Source organism: Varroa destructor, unplaced genomic scaffold (genome assembly GCF_002443255.2).
Source record: "Varroa destructor unplaced genomic scaffold, Vdes_3.0 BEIS01000001.1, whole genome shotgun sequence".
Taxonomy (NCBI): Eukaryota; Metazoa; Arthropoda; class Arachnida; order Mesostigmata; family Varroidae; genus Varroa; species Varroa destructor.
The window spans coordinates 22,334,780-22,355,418 of NW_019211454.1; the positions used below are offsets into that span (position 1 = coordinate 22,334,780).

Sequence of the window (20,639 nt, forward strand, 5' to 3'; positions counted from 1 at the left end):
AAAACTGTGACCGTTTTGACAGTTCAGTGAAGACTCAATAATCATCGCCGCTATCATCACGGGAGAGCAACAGCTGAGCTGTGATCGAAAAATCGCTTCTCTCGTTTCAGCTACTGTTATCGTTACGGACACGACTTCAGATCGAAGCAACTGAATAATAGTACTTTGTTACTCCCGTGCCAATTGTGCATGGAGTCCGTTGAACTTGTTAAGCCTTCGTCTCTCTCCCCCTAACCTAGAAGAATAAAATTAAATATACGCTTGATTTTTTTTTTTTACTGTTAAGTAACGTTAGGCTTGTTTCTATCGAACAGCCTTCCTGGACGTTGTTAATTTACTTTGAGCTACCTGACTATTATAGCCCTTTGTACCATTGTTTCTACTGCTCGACTTTCATCGGCGATCAAATCATGGTGTGTCTATGTGTGTGGTGATGTACGAATGTGAGGGGCATCACCAACAGTAGCGAGAGTTATGGTAGCACAAATTAGAAGGCAACCACCACTCAGCGCCTCTCAGATAGAGATGGATCCGACAGACGATAGAACTTACGAAGGGGGTAGACAGGTCGGTTCTTCAAATAACCGCTATCTAGAGGCTCAGCAGTGATAGGGTATCCGACCCGTTTCCCGCACAACAAGTTTCATATAGTTATACCCTCATCACATGATTACTTGGCTAAATCAGTAGTTATAGTGAGGACTGGTCGCTGGCCGTTCATCTGGAGGGAGTCGATTTACTATTCCCGCCTTTCCTTGTTCCTCACCCATCTTTTCATCTTCTACATACGACATAATGTGTTCCTCCGATTTTCTTTTTGATGACGACGAGCGCTAGGGACAATACCACCTCAGGGAAAGCAGACGCAGGATTTGAAGTAAAAACCATAGTGGCCATTACCGAGCTGACGGCCGCTGCCGCCATCGTAGTGAGGCTGACGGTGGCGGCGTTATTTTTAGCAGCGGTCGTCGCACAGAAACGCCAGCGGGAGCGGCAGCACACGGAATTAGCAGATGTTTTCAACCGCAGTGAGGTAATTAGACATTAGAGTGGCGAACGAGACGCCAGAAGGAAGGAGGTAACGAAAACTGCCTTCGGGAACGAATGTCTTGACGACCGCGAATTCAGAACTAAAAACAACGACAACAGCATCGGATAGAGACGGCTGTAGTGCATCAATAGCACAAACTGCTTGATAGCGAGCCATCAGCAATAGCAACTGTAACAAAGACATTACCAGAAGAAGGTGCATGCCGCACGTACAGGAAAATCTTAGACAAGTTTTGTTTTATGCTGATCGCACGCGACGCATAAAAGCGATGGCATATCGTTCAGCAGTAGCGTGTACACTTCGCAACAAGTTGTCGTCGTCTGCTCAGAGACGTTGAGAGAAAAGTTCTACAAAACTAAGCTGAGAATTACAAACCACGACTGCCGTAGCCGATTGAGTGGCGCACTACTGCCATTGCTGTACATAGGTGGAGTCGACGGTAGTTATACGTGTCTTTGAACGGAACCCTGCTTCCCAGACAGAACGTACGACCGGCTCGCATTGGCACACAGTTGTTAACTACAGGCAGCTCATAGCCGCTATTACTTTGTCAGCGACTACCTCTGCTAGAGCAGAAGTAACAGCAGTAAAATCAGCACTGACTGTCACAGTAGCGGCCAAATAACATCATCCAGCCGAAGCGTGTACTTTTCAGCTGCAGATGCTTCGTCGTTGGCTACTTCAGCACCACTATACCCATAATCATGGGCGCGTACTCTGCGTACAGCCTTTCTCTTTGTCTGATCAGGGAGTAGGAAGCACTCGTTGGTACTTTGATGCTGTTATCGTTGCTCTTTTGACCACCCTCTCGCTGTTATTACTATTACTTTCCTACCAAGAGTCTGTCCCTCTGCTTACCTGTGTGCCTATGGCTGCATCACTCCGCGAGGACTAGAACCTGTCACCGCAGTGACAGCTCACAAGGCGCTCGTCGGTCCGTCACTCAAGCAATCGCCAAGCGACGCTTCATAGCAGCACCCCCATTACCAGCATGTGAGGCTAACCTCATAGACCTCTTTCCCCCCGCCTCGAACCTTTTTTCGACTCTAATTTGCTTTTCAACATCTTGTCTCGCCCTTCCGTCCGGCATCCACCTAGCGACCAGGTGACCGCTAGTAGTCGTCAGAGCGAGCGAGCCGACTGACGGACGGGCTGACGGACGGTAGCGAAAACAGGTCTGCGCGAATTGAACCTTCTTCGAAAAACGACGGTAACGATAACACCGACGACGACGACGACGACGACGATGATGAGTAGCAGTAACAATAACGGGTGAGAACAACTAATAGATTGCAACGCTTCTTCGTGCGCCTAGTTACCTCCCATTCCTCGATAGAAATGATGTGTCGACGGCCGTAGACAGAGCTGTTGTGTCTGACGAAAACTGGTACAACGACAGACGCAACGCTCTCTTGGAAAACGGTTATATCATTGTGAAGTTACTACTGCTAGAAACGGCTGCTGCCGCTGGATACGTGGCGGATCCCCAGCAGCAGCAGCAGCAGCAGCATCGTCGTTACGCAACCGTCACGTATAGCCTACCTATTATAGTCCCTCTTTTTTTTTATTGCATCCTGTGACTTCTTCATCCTACTCCTTCTCCTTTTTCTTTACTGGTTCCTTGCATAAGTAGTACATTTAGTCAGAAAATTGTTTACCAAAGAAGGCGCAATGCAGTCGGGATAATACGTGTTTGTTTCTGTTTTCTCTCTCTCTCTCTGTGTTTTATAGACACGCACACATTGAACGTGCGTTTAGCTTGTAGCAGAAGCTACTTCACGGTTCAGCTGTGGGTTACGGCAATATAAATTGACAGCTGCACCCAGAGAACTTAGAATAGAGACTAGTTAGCCTTCAAACAACTGGGATGAGCAATAACATCATCAATACGTCGCCGCTTCAAAATTGCTCATACAAGACCCAAGCCAGCACTGGTCAGGCATGAGTCGGGACTCAAATTGCTTCTTTACGCTTGACGTACGCCCATTCAACACAAGTAGTTAAAAATTACTAATTAAAGAAAAAAAAAACCGACAGAAAATGATGAAGGTTGATCTAAAGCGTCCTGTTTTTCCACGAATGTGTATTTTTCCTTTACCGAACCAGTTGTTAAACTGGTCACGTAGCTTTATTACGTCTGTACGTAAGTTATAATATCAACTGGACTCAATCCCAATGAATGTTTTCAACAAGCAAAATTGAATGGAAAATAAATTTTATTACAGTCTTACCTTCAAGGATACTGCCCATGCCATTGCGGTACTGAAGGAAATTGACGCTACGTTGAAGGGCCAAGATCGGTAATGAAGGAGGTGTACCATCGCGTTTATCAAAGAAGGCTACAAGTTCTACACCCGGAGCTACTTCGACGAGTACCTCAAATATGGTTTCTCCCTGAACAGTGCTTGCCAGCAAATTGACTTCGTCATTCATTTCTGGGACCACTCGAAGAAATCGAACCCAGTTGCAATAGCGAATTTGTCGACTATGAACGGTGATCACCTCCTCGTAGCAGCCCAACCTGTGTCGGATCTGAAATATAGCACAAACAAACTCGAATCAGATTCAATAGTTAACAGAAGACGTTTGTATGTATATGGCAAATTAAGATACATTTCTTCTAAGTCCGCTACATTGTCGCTCTCTATCCACTCGTCGACTATTTACAGCAAACACAGTTGCGTTCATTTATCGGTCACATTCTCTTTTGCCCCCTATTGTATTTCTTCTTAACGTGTACCTACATGATTGTTATTCAATCTAAAGCGCTCGTTGGTTTCTGCATAGTTCTTCACAGAAGCTAGCTGGAAAAACCTAACCTACGTACTGCTCATATCTTCAAAGTCACTGGCCTGCTACGGACCAGTTTGTAGTATGTGCCAGATGTTGGGACAAATGCAAGAAAAACACCAACAAGGCTTACTTTTCAATATTCCACCGACAACGTTTTGACTGCTTCGGCCTGGTAGTTACTCAAAATAATAATAATAATAATAATAAAAATGTATCAAAACCAATGCTCGATTGAGCTTCAAACGAGTGCATGGTGAAGTGTCAAGAACATCAGGTTTGTGTGTAACGCCGTTACCCCTGCGATCGTTGGCGGCTGTCGCTATCTTGCTAGCTTTCTGTACTGCGTTCTTCTTCCTCTTCTTCTCTTCGTGACTCCTGTTTAGATTAAGTAACACCGAAATCTAAAAGGATCGTCGCTTCTTCACAACACAAAGCAAGTATAGCTATTTTATTAGGGACGTTATGTATGAAGTGCGGTAGGATATCTTCTTACTCTGCCTGGCGCCACTTTTGCTACGGTGGTTTCCGTGACGCCGCGAGGCCAACAGGAAAGCGACTAACTCTGCTTTTAGACTAACCGCACTGCAAATGGGTAACAGGGAGCGTAGAACGATGATTATTATATAAATTCTATGCGGATCAATGAACAATGTCTGTATAAAGACGTAAAAACATATGCCGCTTAAAATAAACTAGGCTATAATTGATCCTAACATATTGCTTGATAATGGTATCTGGCGAAACGATTAGCGAATTGACAGGCATAGCAATGGCGCGCATCTGGGCGATGATATCAACGGTGCCTCTATACGCCGAGGTGAAAATGCAAAAAACCATATCAAATAGCAATGGGACTATCGACAAATTGGTGTTCTATCAAATCCGGTATAATCGGTCAGTCTCTGTCCAATCGCGCGTCTGGCTGGCGTTCAACATCAGCGATTCACTAACACCAGTCGGCACTGGTCACCAGAAGCACCGCAAAAAGCATCGCATGCGAGAGATATATCTCCGATAACATGAAAATTTCCAACAAAAAAACACCTCGCCGTCAGTCGGTTTCGGCGTTCATCGTGTACGTCCATACATTTTCTGCTTTCTTTTCGGTGACGATGGTTGACAATCTGAGTGGCCCCGATGCAACGACGCGACTTTGGTCAGTCCAGTTTGGCCGTTTTGGTTCGCCAGCAGCGACGGCCGTCGTACGGCTAACGCTGGCCCTCCCGTACTGTTGCATCTACTATTGACGTCGGCGGCGACGCCAATGATGATTGGGTTGCTGATGTTCGTGGCATGACAAGGAGCCTACTAGGACTTTGCACTCTTTTCTTTCGTCGACTATCCGCGTGTGTAGCACTGCGCGTTTGTGGTTATCTCGTACATTTGAGCCAGAAGCAGGAGCAGCATCGGCGACTACAACGTATGACCGCTGGTGACGTCAACCACGGCAAGCGATTGGCGGCGGGTGACAAGACGAACACCCCGTAATGGAGTTATGCGGACAACTTTTCTAATAAATAGTGGAAGAATTATATAGAGCGACCGTAATGTAGCCCAATTGTAGCTACAACACGGACCCCAGCCATATTTCAAACTCCGTTTACCTAATTAAATTAAACCTATATACTACAGTTGGCAGCGGTGCCATCGTACGATAATGTCCGTCATCATCACCCTTTTTGGTCGCAGTGATCATCAGCACCGATTTTAATCAGCTATGATAGTACCATTGCTATTGACTACTATTGCCACCACCGCCGCTACTGGTAGTGATGTACGACACTCACAATAATGTAACAGTGAGTACCATTATGAATATATGTTCGAACATAAACTACGGTCGTTCTTTACCTCAGTAACGAATGAATTTCTTCCAAGATGTTTTGTAGAGCTCGTCAAGCCAGGTCGTTCGCTACATATTGGGCCTGTGCAATTCCTTTGCACAGGCCCAATATGTGGTCAGTGTCGTGGATGCGTAAGAATCAATCGCTCAGTCGAATTGTCACAAGGTAGCTTCCGTAGTGTAACTCCGCATTGCGGTGGGAAAAGAGAACTTTCCACTAGGACGTCTTCATTCACTTAATGCAGGGGGAACGTAGACATCACGATCGAATGTCCTTCTTTTCTCAGATATCCCACAGCGTCCATTGAACGTACAGCATGGATATTTCGGGGTGGACATTTTCGGCGTATCTTTGTGCGCCTTGTATTCATTGGGAGATCCATCAGCTTTTCTCACTGACGATAACTGTATGATTTTGTGTTTCTCTGTGCCCAGCAATAGGTCGAGGCACGACTAGAAGCCGCTTAGTCTCCCAGTATACTGGGCACTCTCAATTTCTGACTAAATACCATAGATTCAACTGTGCTACGGGTGCGCTTGATCTTCTCGCTCAATGTGCTAGCCGCTTGTTTTAAAACGCCATCAGCAAATCTCAAGCACAAACCCCTTTCAGTCGTAGAGTCCTTCCGTCCTATCCAGTGCTTCTTCACTAGCCCTGTTAGCTTGGTAATGGGCAAAATGGGATAGGTATCAAGCATGTCCTTCTTTTTTTCGAACAAACCTTCATTCTTAGCGATAGGATTCTGTTAAATCAAAGCCGAATTCAGTATATAGAGTTGTGTGTCTGTAGGTTCACTCGACCTTTTCTCGTACGGAACAGGCCGTCCGCCACTGAAATGCGGTCGCTTCGTGTGGTTATGTAACGGCTATTGGCGATAAAGCTGGCTGATTACGGGACCTATAGGAAAAATTCAAAGTCGATTACCTATATGTATAGTTAGAACAGCATAAAATCGAGAAATGTGCTATCAATGAACATACGCTATCGAAACAAAAGGGTCGAGTGATAAGTATCATGATAAATCAAACCCGTTGCGCGTATCTACAGCATGTAATAAGTGCTTCAATTCGGTTTACTACTGCTTTACTGGCTTTCGTCATTGGCTTTCGTTTACACAAAATGCGACAACATAATGCCCTTGTATGTATATGCGTATATATAGGGTCGCAACCCGTATATAATGTAACCAAGACGCCACTTGAAGTTTTCGGAGGTGTTACCCGACTCGAGTCTTACAATATCGACAAAAATACACAAAACAGTGGCACAATGTGTAGAGTTGTAGGAACGAACAGAAACAATTTGGGGGAAAAGCAAGTTTTATATATAGAGACAGTGGTTCTCGCTGTAACTGAGGAAATATATGCACGATAAGGGCCAGCAAGCTCGACAGCAGTAAAACGTAACCCCTGTAAAACATAACAAAGTGCATGTTCGATGACAGCTCAGACACCGGCTGGCTCTATCACAGAGCGGGCAATTCAACACATAGCAATTTAGACTACTCAACGGGACGACAAATGTGTGTCGTCGCCAGGAGAGTTTTGGTTTACCGTTTATCGACTCGAATGTAACAAAAAAAAAAAGAACTATAATGTACGGGAATAAATTACGTGCACGCTATCCTAGACGATTCTTCTACGACGGACGACGACGATGAGGCGGACTATTCTAACGGTAATGACGGTACCCCTTTTTCTCGGAACGATCGAGGTGAATATAGAAAACGCTGTTTTTGCCAAAAATTGACTCACTTTGCAAAAAAAATCTAAGTAACGAAATTTATTTGTTCAAAGTACAACGCTTTTATCTATCTAGCCATATTTTCGGTTTCTCATAAGAGCGATAAGTTCAAATTTCGATCAACTTGCCTTGCTTTCAACCTATGGCGAAACTATGCTTTGCTTCTACATATATATATATATATATATATATAATTGACGAAGGGTCTATTGTACGAGAAATGGGCAGCAATTATGTATACAAAAATAGTACGTGCTGTCTAATTTATCTCGCTAATTATTATCCTCTGTCCTGCATCACGATGCATAGATATAATGGAAGTCGCCGTGCTCGTTACCGATGCTATTTATTGCACTCAGTTGGTTAGTTGTCACGCTAGTTATTCATGAGGGCCGAGCAGCAATAAACATTGCCGCTTGTTGCCCACGTCTGTTGCGAGCTGCTTCCTCAAATGTGTTGGTTTTTTTTGGCAGGAACACCTGCATGTGGTGGCGGCATTTGTTCGGAGGCAGGTGTTGCATTCTACTTGCAAGACATCAGCGCATGGATCACAAAATCCGCGATGGTTTTACTCTTCGTTCACACCCTCCGGTCGCCTTTCTTCCAGTCGTCACTAAATAACGTTCCAATATTTCGATGACAGATCTCGAACCAAAGTTGATAACGTCGGCCACTACAATTCATCTCTGTTTTCGCTTGCTTTTCTGTGCAGCCAGCGATATATTGCCGCCGGCGTTACCAGATACTATTGCAGTTGATGGCGCTACCCCCGGGCCACCAGTCGACCGTGTCTCGTCGCTCCTCCCGGACTTAGCGATCGTGAGAGTTCAATAAAACTCAAATAAATATCTCACCGGTAGTTTCAACGGCGTTGACGGCGGCCGCGGCTGTCCGCGGTGCTCTATCAGACTTGTAGCGGTGCCATCACTGGCGGTTACGACAACGACGATCAGCGGACGCGGAATTTTTCGTTGGCAACTCAGTTCTGCTTTAACCGCTACTAGCGCTGTACTTTGTTCTTTGGCATCGCTGGTTTGATGTTCCGGCTCTGCGAATCGCTGCGAGAGAGAAAACAGTAGTACCTGCGTTAAACGTATCTTCGATGGTATCAGAAAGTGCGAAGAAAACTCCTTCGGGGCGAGATATGGGTACACGCAACACGGACTCGACGCAACCAGCAGAGATGCGGTAGCAACGACAGTGGTGACAACTATCGCTGGGCTATTATTGCTTCTAGCGATACAAAGGTCGGTCGAATGGCTGGCAACTCGATTGTGACCAGTACCTCATATTGTCGTCCTTGTTATTGTTATGAAAGAGCCGCCATCGAACGGGAGGACAACGAAGCTGGACGACAAAGATCATAATGCCGATAATGAAAATCTAGCGGAGAGGTACCATCAATGTGTCCGCGGCAGTATTTTTATTCCCCCACCATCTTGGTTACTGAACGAGTCATTTGTGCCCCTTGAACATCTGCTAGGTATTTCTGTTCTTGATGTCGTTGCTGTTGTCGTTGTCGTTACTGCTGAAAAGTTCAAAAGCGCTGCGTGGCGACATTCAGTTTGGTAACAAACGAGAGCGTTCACTATCTGCACACACACACACACGCTCTCTAGCCTCCTATAACAGCTTTGCTGACCACTAAATACTTTGCCCACTGCTGACAAGCTGCTAGTAAAACGAGCCCATGGTAATAAAACAATGGTCAGATGAGGAGCAAGTGTGTAATGTCCGCCATAAGACACTAACAACGTCAGAAGGGCATTACTCACAAATGCTGCTGCTGCTGATGTTGTGATATCGAGTAAGTGTATTTCTACCTAAATATCAATCAACTGATCACTGATGCTGTTGCTGCTGCGCGTAGCTGACGTGGGTAGCTTTGGATGCTGCTGAAGATAATAATGGCGGCGGCCACGGCGACAGCAGCGACGTATCGAGAGACGATCTATTCGCGTGCGCGCTACTTTCAGCACAGTGACTGTTACTACGTTAACAGCTGTGTTTGATGGGTACGTCTTGATTTGATTACCCATTATTAGCGCTAATGTTAACTAAATGTTTCGAGATTTGCACATCCGGTGTTGCCGCTAGGCGTTGCCGCCAGGCGTTGCCGTGTTTGGGATCGCGTACAGGTCGAGAGGGACAACTGATACATCTATAACAATTCCAACCAATCACCACTGAAAAAAAGTAAAAGTGAAAGAGTACGTATAATCTAATGTTCACTTTGGTAGCGTGTGTGTCCCCCTGCCCCCCTGTGAACTCTGCTGCTCTATGGTCATTCGAATGATACTGTATCAATATCGTGCTCAAGAAGGATTTTGTAGCGGGGGCTTGTATCTCGCTCAGGATCGTATCGTCAGAAGGCAGGTTGTCACAATGACTTGCAACTGTTTCCTCGTGGCCAAAGTCTTTCTACTTTTGGGCTGCATTTAATTGCGTAATCGTAAGCGTCTATACACGCGCGGCAAATATACGCTAGACAGAGTTTTCCTTTCTGCCATATAGCCATGATTATCTGTGGGACGCTAAAAAAGGAATGTAGCATTTTCAGCTATACTTTAAGATACGACGCAATATCTTCGCGAAGTATATGCAAACAAAGTGTAGGCATTTTTCAATAGACAAGTTTTTTTCGGGACACGAATGCGCGACATACAGGTCCTTTGGAAAAGATAAATTAACCTGAATATAACGATCGATTAACGATGAAGTAATGGAACCGATACAAATGAGATACAGTGACAAAAACGTCAGCTGATCAAAAAGAAGAATGGAATAGGCCAACCGCAAAAGTGACGCCGCGCTTTTGCCCTAACAGTTGTGCGGTGTAGATATTTAATCGAATTAAATGTAGAAACCTAGTCGATATTGCTGTATCTTTGATTCATCTCCTTGGCGTTTTGAGCTTGAAACTTTTCCACATTGATGGTAGCAGGCGTTTCTTTCCTTATTACCTGTGCCAATAGTGGGTTCGGATGCGAACTGTTATTACATAGTTTGTGTGTGTATGTCTATCTATGTATTTTGTGCGAATGGCCGCATTTGTGTGCCAAGTGTTAGTTGGCTCTAAATCGCATTAACTCAATATCTGTGTGTGCCTTGCGCGGAACGCATCAAGCGTATTTACACAGCGGCTATAGCTAGCAGTTTCTCTGTTTTTTTTTCTTGCTACGCGCCTTTTTTCCTGTTTCATCAGGTTCGTGTTGCAAACGAAGGAAAACAGGTTGACTGGCTGGCCGCTGGCTAGTTGATTCCTCTTCCATTAGATGATCCAGTAGTCTCAGAATGAGCACTGATGACCCGCCGAGATCGGAGGAAGAAAGCAGATGCTTTAATATGCTACCATTATTACGACTCGCAAATACTGTCAACGATAACAATCCGCTAGCGACTAGCAAAGTAAAGCCAAACTAAATAGCTTACTTTATTTCGTGTTGCCAGTAGCTAAGGCTGCTCTGCTTCTACGCCGCCCTGAACAAGACGCCGCCCCTTCGCCAACGTGAACGCGCGACGATTGTGCCTATTTGAGTTGTTACTCGGTGATGCGCAAATGTCTGCCTACGTCTAGTGGCTGTTAGCATTTGCTAGAGCCGTCGACAATTACAACGAACGGTCCGCTGCAGGAACGACAGCCGCGGTTGATGACGGTAAAACGACGACTCTTTGCGGATTAAGGGTTAGCCGAATGCGGCGGCTAGTGGCCCACCACAAACTATTTCTTGCTATAATCATCTGTCATTTGCCGATAGGAATACGCAGACACACAGTTGTGTAAACCGATGTCTGCGAAAAAAGTCGTTTTACCGAGATGCCGCAGTGGCAGCGAGAATGGTCCAGCCTTCCGCGGTTTTCCTGTAGCGCGGCTATTCTACCTCGCGCCTTTTCTCTACTATTTGTACATATATATATATATATATATATATATATATATGGACACGCACGAAGGCACCCAGGTCTATCTATCCGTCACAATGACCAGCGCCACGGTAGCAGCAATGGCGGTGAATCATGCTAATATACACTTGATCAGCCGTTTGTGTAGTAGCATTAATAATGTCAGTCTTCCCCTGTATCGGCGGCACAAACGCTCCCCCGAACGCCCGCCCGCTTCGCTGACTGATATCTCTATGCGTGTCCGCATTATTACGCCCCTGTGACCCCGGTTCTGGAGCTGTCTCCACGCTTTCACAGACTGTGCGTGTATTTGCGACTCCTTCGTATATACGTGCCGCTTTATATGAAAAGGATAAAGGATGATAATTCTCCTCCGCTATTTAGTGGTCGCTGTAACAGTCACTCAAAAGTAATAAAAAACCTCATGTTTTTCTGCCGTCACTTTTGGCGTACAAGCAGCAACGCAGACGAAATCACCTTAAATCAGCAACAGTCTTCTAGGATCATTCATACGATGCCTATAATTTTCATCGCATTGTTAAGCCAACATCGCAATGATAAACCTCACGGGAGGAGGTTCCATGGTCATATTTATACGAGCTGTTGCCATTTGCTTCTTAATAGGGCGGACGTACTTCTGGTTCGCAAGTAACTCGCTAGAAGTTGTGAAGAACTCGTAAACGAGATCATTACGGCCGCTGCTGCCGTTCTTACTATTACTACAGTTGCCACTGTCAAAACTGGCGATACTTCTACGGCCGCTACCATTACGGCTGCCGCTTCATATCAATACCAACACCGCTGACGTTTGTTGTTGTTTATTTGTTCATTCACAAGGCTCGTCTTCTTCCTTTATTACCCCTACACTATCATAGTTTTCACAAGATACGATCCGTGCTACTGCAGCTGCAGTCACTGCTGTCAACAGTGATCTTTTGATTCAGCATGATACGTTTCTAGCGACAGATTTTTATGATATCGGCGCCACACGACGATTACGAGGCCAATGGTGCGAGGTATCGACGCACAGGGCCGTACGTATTCGGCTCATCATTCATTTCAACCACAGGATGATCATTTGCGATACTCCTATATTGCAACTGGATTACTTTATCTGGATGGCACTAATAGTTGAACCATATGGTGGCGCTTCTGACACACCGCTACACGATAGTCATTCGTCAGTCTGGCCATATACAGCCATTTTATGGCTCTTCGAAACGTCATTATTATAGTACGAGCTTATTGTTGCCATAATCCTCGTCGTCACGCCTCTGCCCTATCTGTCTGCCCTGCCTTCCACGTTCCGTATTGCGTTTGTGATCGTAATAGCAATCATACTCACCGTGTCGCACAGCTATAACAAAAACATGAGGAGCGACAGCGGCCGCAGCAAAGATCAATCGCATAGCCATACTTAATAGGCAATGATCGTTTTCGTTTCGACTCATCGCGCAGACAAGCGGCAAGAGAGTACGTAGTCGTGCCTGTACAGCCGGTTATTTACCTGATCCCCTTCGGCGAGTGTCTACCGGGGTGAGTCCAGTACGAGGCAGAGGAATATCACCATTGCGGGGAAAAGAACAAAAGCGTAGCCCCACGAGCTTCGACAGGCCAGGGTTGCTCACTGCGCTCGCTGGTACGAGTGAGGAACACTAACGCCATTGAAGGCTCTGCGACAATTAAGTAATGAGAGACAATTCAGAGGGGAAAAGAAGCCGAACGGGTCCAACGATCACACTGCAGAACCTGCTTCCATTATAAGGTCTACCCAAACCTATCTGGGGTTTATCCCGCAGATCTGTCACACAACGTTGGTAAGAGTAACTGCTGCTGCTGTTGTGACACTTGCGGATGCGCGTATTGCTCCCAGATCCAAAGATGTCTGCTGATGACTTCAATGCAGAGAAGCAAGAGAAAAGCGGTACGAGCTTTTTGGTTGCGTGCAGCCCATTTTATGACTGTTAAATATTGCATAGATTATTTTATTCTCATTGTCCTTCAAGCTGTCAACGGCAGCCCCGGAAGATAGTAACAGTCGCGGATATAGCATGAATCGCTACCTTTTCTTTTTAGTTTTATTTGTTGCTATGTCATTGTCTGCCACCGAAAATAAATGGTTTTACCTTAAACTCTAGGAAGTAACCTGGATCGTAATGTCGTACAAGGCACCGCTGGTCGTTCTGCGTTGCCGTTCCTGTTATCGGTCATCATAGTGTTGCTAGGCGATAGTCTTGGTGGTTACGTGTATTTGTCTCCTACGTAGTGGCCGCTGGCTATGACTGCGAAAGGGACGATGGCGGCCATGTTGTTGTTGATGATGATGATGGTCTGATAGAGATCTGACAAACTCCTTGCTGCGCCTTCTACCACGACCGCTATATATTGGAGCAGCTACTGCACGGTCGCCAGTTCTGCTGCAGGGTGAGCATTGCTCATGCGCTCACGGGATGGCGAAGGGCAGCCAGTTTGTGGTCCGAGTTTTGCGTTCGTGAAGCATGCGACTCGCCAGCGTCAGACAAGCGCTCGGCAGCGCTCGCGGTTGTTCATAGATATGATTGATGAATCCTTGAAGTTTGTTGAGTCGTCGACTGACTACCTGAGTCAGGCAGTCGGCCAGTCAACGAGCGACAGACTTTGCTGGTGATTGACCCGTATTATGGAAGAGGAGGGTTATCTTGATTGAGCAGCATTTTCGTACGTATGAACGTCTCCGGTAGAGTGGCAAAGGACCTATCATACGTAGATAGAGTCAAATAGATCTTGTATGCAACAAGATATCGGCTAATGCGATGTACATAAACACATGTATATGTACACTCATATATCGTCTTGTCACATGTGGGTAGACTTAAAGAATAAGTGGGTACGTAGAATACACATCATCGATCCAATGAGATATGAGGTTATAGTAATGATGTACATAAATGCCGTGCTCTTGGTAATGTTAACCATACTCCGTGATGTCTCCTAGAGTACCTCTGTTATCAGTGGGGCGATCCGATCCAGAGAGCGCTACGATGGTCATCGTCGACTGTACGTTTTCACCTGCATTCATTCGCTCGCTCATACCATCATCTGTTTAACAAATAATCGTAATATTGCACATTTATGTCATAATAGTTGTAGAAATCGCTGGAACCCTTTGCGGATTACCGTCCGAAGCTATGTCCCACAAATTCACAATGAGAATCTTCGTTAGAGCCGAAGAAACACAATACAAAATAAATATTCCTCTTTCTAGTTAAGTGTACTATAGAGACAAAAAGACGAAGAGGGTAACGCGATCAGTCAGCCACTTTCGCCAAATATACCCTAACACATCTTCTATATCTGCATACTTTCATAGATATATTGGGCTTCGTACAGAGCCTGCAGTCAGAACTGATTACAGAATTTAGCTACGGTTAGCCAATGTTTAGCACTTTATCAACGGTTATCTGGTAATTTTTCTCCAATGCGCTTGGTTGCCAGGTGTTCCAACCAGCAGATCGTTCCGTAGTCATCTGACATTGCGCTAAGTCTGTTTGGTCATATTTTCTTAGCTGTCTTTTTTGTTCTACGTGTCAGCGCATGTTGGCCTGTTGACAATACTTGACGCACGTTATTGTCGTCGTCGCTGGTGTGTCTCTACGATACTTATAATTGTAAGCGACACGCTGATCAGCATCTAGGATGGAACAGAGCGACGGATCATCTTCGGTGGCAGTCGATGGTTGTCGGCGGGAGGGGTCGCTTGCGTCGGCGGTATTTTCGGCGGCAGCGCCCATGAAGCGGAGCGTCGGTGCTGCTGCTGTACCCGTACGGTAATTCGTATCATGATCCTTGTGGCTGTGATGCTGCTGCTGACGGTGCGGACGCCAGCAATAGCTGTAGCGGTAAGAAAGGGCAAGACCAAAAGCCGATTCATCCGTGCCAGCAGCAGCAACAACAACAGTAAGCCAAAAAGCTGCAACTGAGCGAGCTTTTTCGTTGGCTCACTAAAATCGTCGGTATGAACCATGAGACAGGGCAACAGACTGCAGCTATCAGAGCCCAACGACCGATCAGACAATCAGACGAGAGCATACATAAACCCTCTCCCCCTTCTACTCTGAAGGGGGTGGCTGTTCTTTGCGGTGTTAGACTTACTGCTGCATGGGTCGAAGCCCCGTCACCTGTGCGTCTACTTCCGCAGCAATTGCAATGGGCTTAAAGCTCATCGTAGAGCAATAACAACAGTGCCACCATTGAATCGAACACGTTAGCATACGCTGCCTTAACAAGTAGAAGGCACCGTCGTCATCATTAGCCATAAACACGAACGATTGCATAAAGGCAACGAACAGAACTACTATCGTAGATACACACGCAGACGTATACGGCGTAGTAGAAGAGATGGGGCTTATATTCATCTGATACAAATAACCACGAAGGAAGGGGCTAACAAGAACCGTAGGAATCAGACGCAGCCAATAGTCGTACTAAGAATCCCGGTAGCTATGCCGACAATAGCCGTTGCAGCAGCTGCAATGAACAGGTGTTGCTGTTGCTGCCGGCGTGAGAGATGGGTCGATCAGTTGCCGCGTCCCAAATGTAATATCTTCATCCTATCATACCAGCGCGCGGTAACCATCGTCACTCTACGTGGCGTTCTAATGATAATGGTTCTGTAACATTGTAGCACAGCTATGAGTTTTCTGCAATACATACATACATGCAATGACGGGGATTTCTAATGGTGGCAAAGTCGCGTATCTAGGCAGGAAACGGCAGCTAAAACACTACCGTTAGTTTCGCTGAAATCAGCTTGCGTGAATCAGCGTGAACTATACGGATCCGCAGTGGATTATTATGTTCATGGTGCAGTGGTAGATAAAGTAGTTTTCACAAAGGGCTGTTAGCTTGTAAAGCCGATGATAGCATATCAGCTGAAGCTTACCAAGTATAAAGCTGAACGCGAAAATTCGACAGTGACGCGCCTCGTAAAACAACGTCCGCAGTCCACCGTAATAAGGACAATAATAAAAGCATATAAATGAACCAAATAGTAGAAGCTTTTCCTGGGGACTCGTCCACTTCCTGGAGATCAATGAGTGACCCTATTGCTTCAATATTATTCGGTGCCGTCTTTTTGACACGTGCCAAAATGGCTTCTCTATGTGAATAGAGCTACGAATTGTGCCGGTGTCGACAGCCGTAGATACTTACGTATTGAAGGGAGCCTCAGACCACCCCGTAGAACTCCATTAAACCCGAGCCTCAACGCACACACAAAGTGAACAAGACCACGTAAACCACAACTGTGTGTTGCTTGTACGATAACGGTAGCAGAATTACGTGACGAGCGGAACGTGACATCATGAAATACACTGATAGCAGCGGCAGAAACATCAGAAGCTTGGAGCTACAAAGCGAAGCGAGGTACAACAAAAGCTGGCGTCACTGGTTGCACAACGGCAGATGCGCCGTCAAAATCCGAACAAAGAAACTGATTTATAATTGTTCTTTGTTGACGTTCTCGGGAATCAACAGCATCTTAGTAAAAGATTGCAGTGTGCAACGTTAAATTCGCTGTTATTCGTGCACTGTTTTCTTCGAAACGTCGTAGAGGTCGTTGCTGATGATGGCACAGAATCATCACAATAGTCCGACTAGTAGAAGCGGCATTATTACCGTCTATGATGGCGATAGTGCTGCCTCTACTTCCACTAGCAGCTTTCGCTATTACTACCACAACTGCTGTTTCCTTTGGTTAAACGCGTAGTTTTTTTTTTTTTTAGCCCCCGCAGTAACAATGGACATTGTGAATGCTCGATCACATTGGTAGATTCGTTTTACATTGACTAACTGTAAGATGAATGCAACGCTAATGGACGGTATACAACGACACTGTCGAGTATACAGAAGGCCTCTGAAGAAAACCATCAGACCATCCCGTGGACCCTAGGATAGGGACTATTCTCAACGAACAAAGTGTCTGAGATCTGCTTGAAGCCATCCGAGTTTTGCAATTGTCGCACAATAAAAAGTGCGTAGGAATGAATCATAGATCGGTTGTGCTTGCGTATGTGTGTCTGCTGGACGAATCACGAAGATGCTGTGCGATGTCGTTTCTTTAAATCGTGGTGATTTAGTTGAAATAATATTTCAATGCACTACTTAAATTAGTTAGCACTATTTGGTTGCTCTAGACAAACATATGTACGGAACTAGGTCGATTATGAAAGCTATACGACCGATGTGGGTAGGATAATGTTCAGGTCCATGTCTTTTACGAACATGCAGCATACAGGTCGCCTTGATACAGACGTTTGCATATATATATATATATATATATATATATATATATATATATATATATATATACATATATATATAGGAACAAATATCTATACGTGTCTGTCCGACTGAGCTAAGCCTTGAAGCACCTGCTTCGGGTCCTGGGTTACCTATAGTTCGAGCGAAGAGTCGCTTAGTGGCCAAGTGGTACACAGTGGACCTAATAACAGGACAACCAAACAATTACCGCTCACAGGACAATAACCACTATCGCCGTTAGACATCATCAACGAGTAGTGTGAACACTACAACAAGCACTATTGGCTAGTGGACAACATACATACATACATACATATATATGTATAACTGGCACACCAGCATTATCATCATCTTCATTCTGTCGTAGCGGTGACGGCTCATCGCGATGCGATGACCGGTGAGCGATCACCGAACAGCTGCTGTGACTCCGTCGACGGCTACCGTTGGGATTGCTACTGTCTATGTTTGTGCTAAGAGAGCTGATGGACTTCGAGGTTCGAGCTTCGGATTTGGCCCCAGTTCGCTATGATCCAGACTGGGACCACGCTTCAACCCAGGGCCGCCATCCAACCCGATCGTAGACATCTCCACTTTTCGTAATCCCAAATGTAAAAGCTCTGATCATCATCACAATCAGGAACCTTTTCGGATTGAGTAGGTATTCTTGCAACAACTGCTATTGAGCGATCATTTGCCTATTAAAACTACGAAATCAACTTCTCGTTATTGATCCTAAAGGCTGATTACTATAAACCGCCCCAGTGTCACTAGACGCTCAAAAGCTACTCGAGCAACGAAAACTGCGCCGGTCTTATAGAGGCCAAACATAGTTAAACTACAATAGCCATGTTAGGACAATATCAGTGCTTTTGTTGGTATCGGTATAATGTTCAATTTCTTCGTAATTCTAGATAAAATGGTTACGTTGATGCTTCTCTTTCTGCAGTCCGAGGTAGGTGTATACAGTCGCCAATCAATCGATTCAACTTCGAGGGAACATAGTAGTATAACAACGATTAAGTCGATGGCGTGAAGGTTAGCAATGATCTGTACGCGTCAAGACGATCCGTCAAATCAGGCGCGAACTCCGATCGCTACGAAAGACGTTCGTTCCCCACCTGACTCTCATTCGTTGTTCTTTTCTCGTACCTGAGTTCGAACCAGAAAAGGCGCGCGACGTTTGAAAAAACGCCTCGAAACCTATTCAACCGAAGACACGCCACCAGTTATTCATTTCTGCATGTCATCCACTAGGAATGCAATTTAGACCTATGCAGCATACAAGGATAGCCACTTTTGGCTTAGCAACTGTCATTCGCGTCACCTATCCCAAATGTATCACAATAGTTCTCGGCCCTTAAGACGTTTCCTCGATGCTTCCCTTTATCTTTTTCATAAAGACCCTTGGAGACGGTCAGACGCCCGCTGATCCACGAAGCTATCACACAGTTCAAATCATTTAACGATGTTAAATATTATGTGAAGGGACAGGAGGGCTCGGATAAGTATCGAAGATCAACGCTACAACCGTATCAGAACCCTTCTTTACTTACCATCGTCATAATAATATTCGATGCACCACGTACTCTAGTGTTACTGTAATCATATACCGGTCTACGGCATTTTTTTGTTGATACATAATGACGCATTTACTTGTACGTACTGACAGAATCCAATCATAGCGCAAACAGCAGTATGTTAAGATGCGGAACTTTGACATGTTTCCACACTACATGTGACGATGTCGATATGAGTTCCGTAGTCATAGCAAAGATGTCGTCGTCGTCGTCGACAATACCTCCACGGCTCCTAGCTTCTTCGATACCCGAAAAATCGTCAAATATGTGCGGCTTTCATATCTGTACTAAAAACGTATCTACATGTACGGTTAAGAGTCGTTCTCAGTCGCGCCCTGTCGCCTCGCTTTTCATATCATTTCAACAGTTCAAAGGGAGAGTTTTTGCGACCGAGCGGAACTCGTTTTCCATATGATTTTACTACTATCGAAGATCCCGTCAGCGATCGATGTTTCGCTGGTATGCTGTTATTATTATCAACAGCGTCGACAAATACGACTCCGCAAAGAAAAACACAGATCGCAATTAGTCGCGCATCTATATATGATAGGTACGCATTTTATTAGAGAGAAGGATACACTGGAAGGGCCGCAGAAACGGAGGCGGAGACGGGGGTATCCGATTAGCGCTGGCAACGCGCGTGTTGCAGGCCTGATTGCTGTTCATATACATGGAGAGATGAAATGACACAGTCATTTAGGTTACCGCTGAAAGCTCGGTACTCAGCTAAAGCAGTATGAAGATTTCTGTTCTTCGAGCACCAATAGTGACAATTATGCGACATCGCCTACTAAAGATGAATGCATAAAAAATCGAGAGGAGCCATCGCAAATATCGTTTATAACGCCTTCATATAGAAAACACATTTTCTATTACGTTGTTTGAGCAGTAGTATGTTTACATCTAAATAAACACGTGTTAAGCATCATTTTGTAAAACAATGGAAGAATAACGCTATCTTATGGATTATAATGGACCAACATGAAGCTGAAGGAAGCAATTATATGTCTTCGCCTCGCCCAAAGCCAAAATAAGTTATCGCTTTTTTTCTTCTTGTGCCAAGCTCATAGTTGTTAACGCGTTATTTCTTATGTTATACTCGGAAATAATGAACTTATCTTTACAATTAACGCATTTCATTTCTACTGGCACACAATCGACGGTAGCTTTCTTCTTCTTCTTTTGTTACCGGTGACGCGGTGCTTCAATTAGTAAGAGACGCCGTTCAGGGCACCGTGGAGACGAAACAATGAGTAGAAACTTTTGGGACATTCTATTACGAGCGAAGAGACGAGTTAACACGCTGCGTACACTACGTACTATGCACGTAACTAGCGTTTTTCAAGGCTGCCAGCGTGTACCAAACCTAGCTTCGTATTTTGTAAATCTCTCTAATATCGTACTGTTGTATGACCGTTGTAATAGTAG

The 20,639-nt window shown here is 45.2% G+C and overlaps 1 protein-coding gene and 1 long non-coding RNA gene across 7 annotated transcripts in view; one reads left to right on the plus strand and one right to left on the minus strand.

Annotated features, from left to right (window-relative positions):
- LOC111245502 (uncharacterized) overlaps positions 1-20,639 on the minus strand; it is a 73,126-nt gene that overhangs the window by 36,041 nt on the left and 16,446 nt on the right. For 4 of the 5 annotated variants that reach the window (XR_015318423.1, XM_022793945.2, XM_022793954.2 and 1 more), the window contains exon 2: positions 3,283-3,583. Coding sequence is in view for 4 of the 5 variants with exons in the window: in XM_022793945.2 (XP_022649680.1) it covers positions 3,283-3,583 (301 nt within the window). In the remaining variant the exon portion in view is untranslated. Of the gene's footprint in view, positions 1-3,282; positions 3,584-4,139; positions 4,406-20,639 lie in introns of those variants that run through there. The other variant, XM_086976622.1, reaches the window with a different exon arrangement.
- Positions 1-20,639, plus strand: part of LOC147758390 (uncharacterized) — an 88,217-nt gene that overhangs the window by 26,915 nt on the left and 40,663 nt on the right. The gene's annotated exons all lie outside the window — the stretch shown is intronic.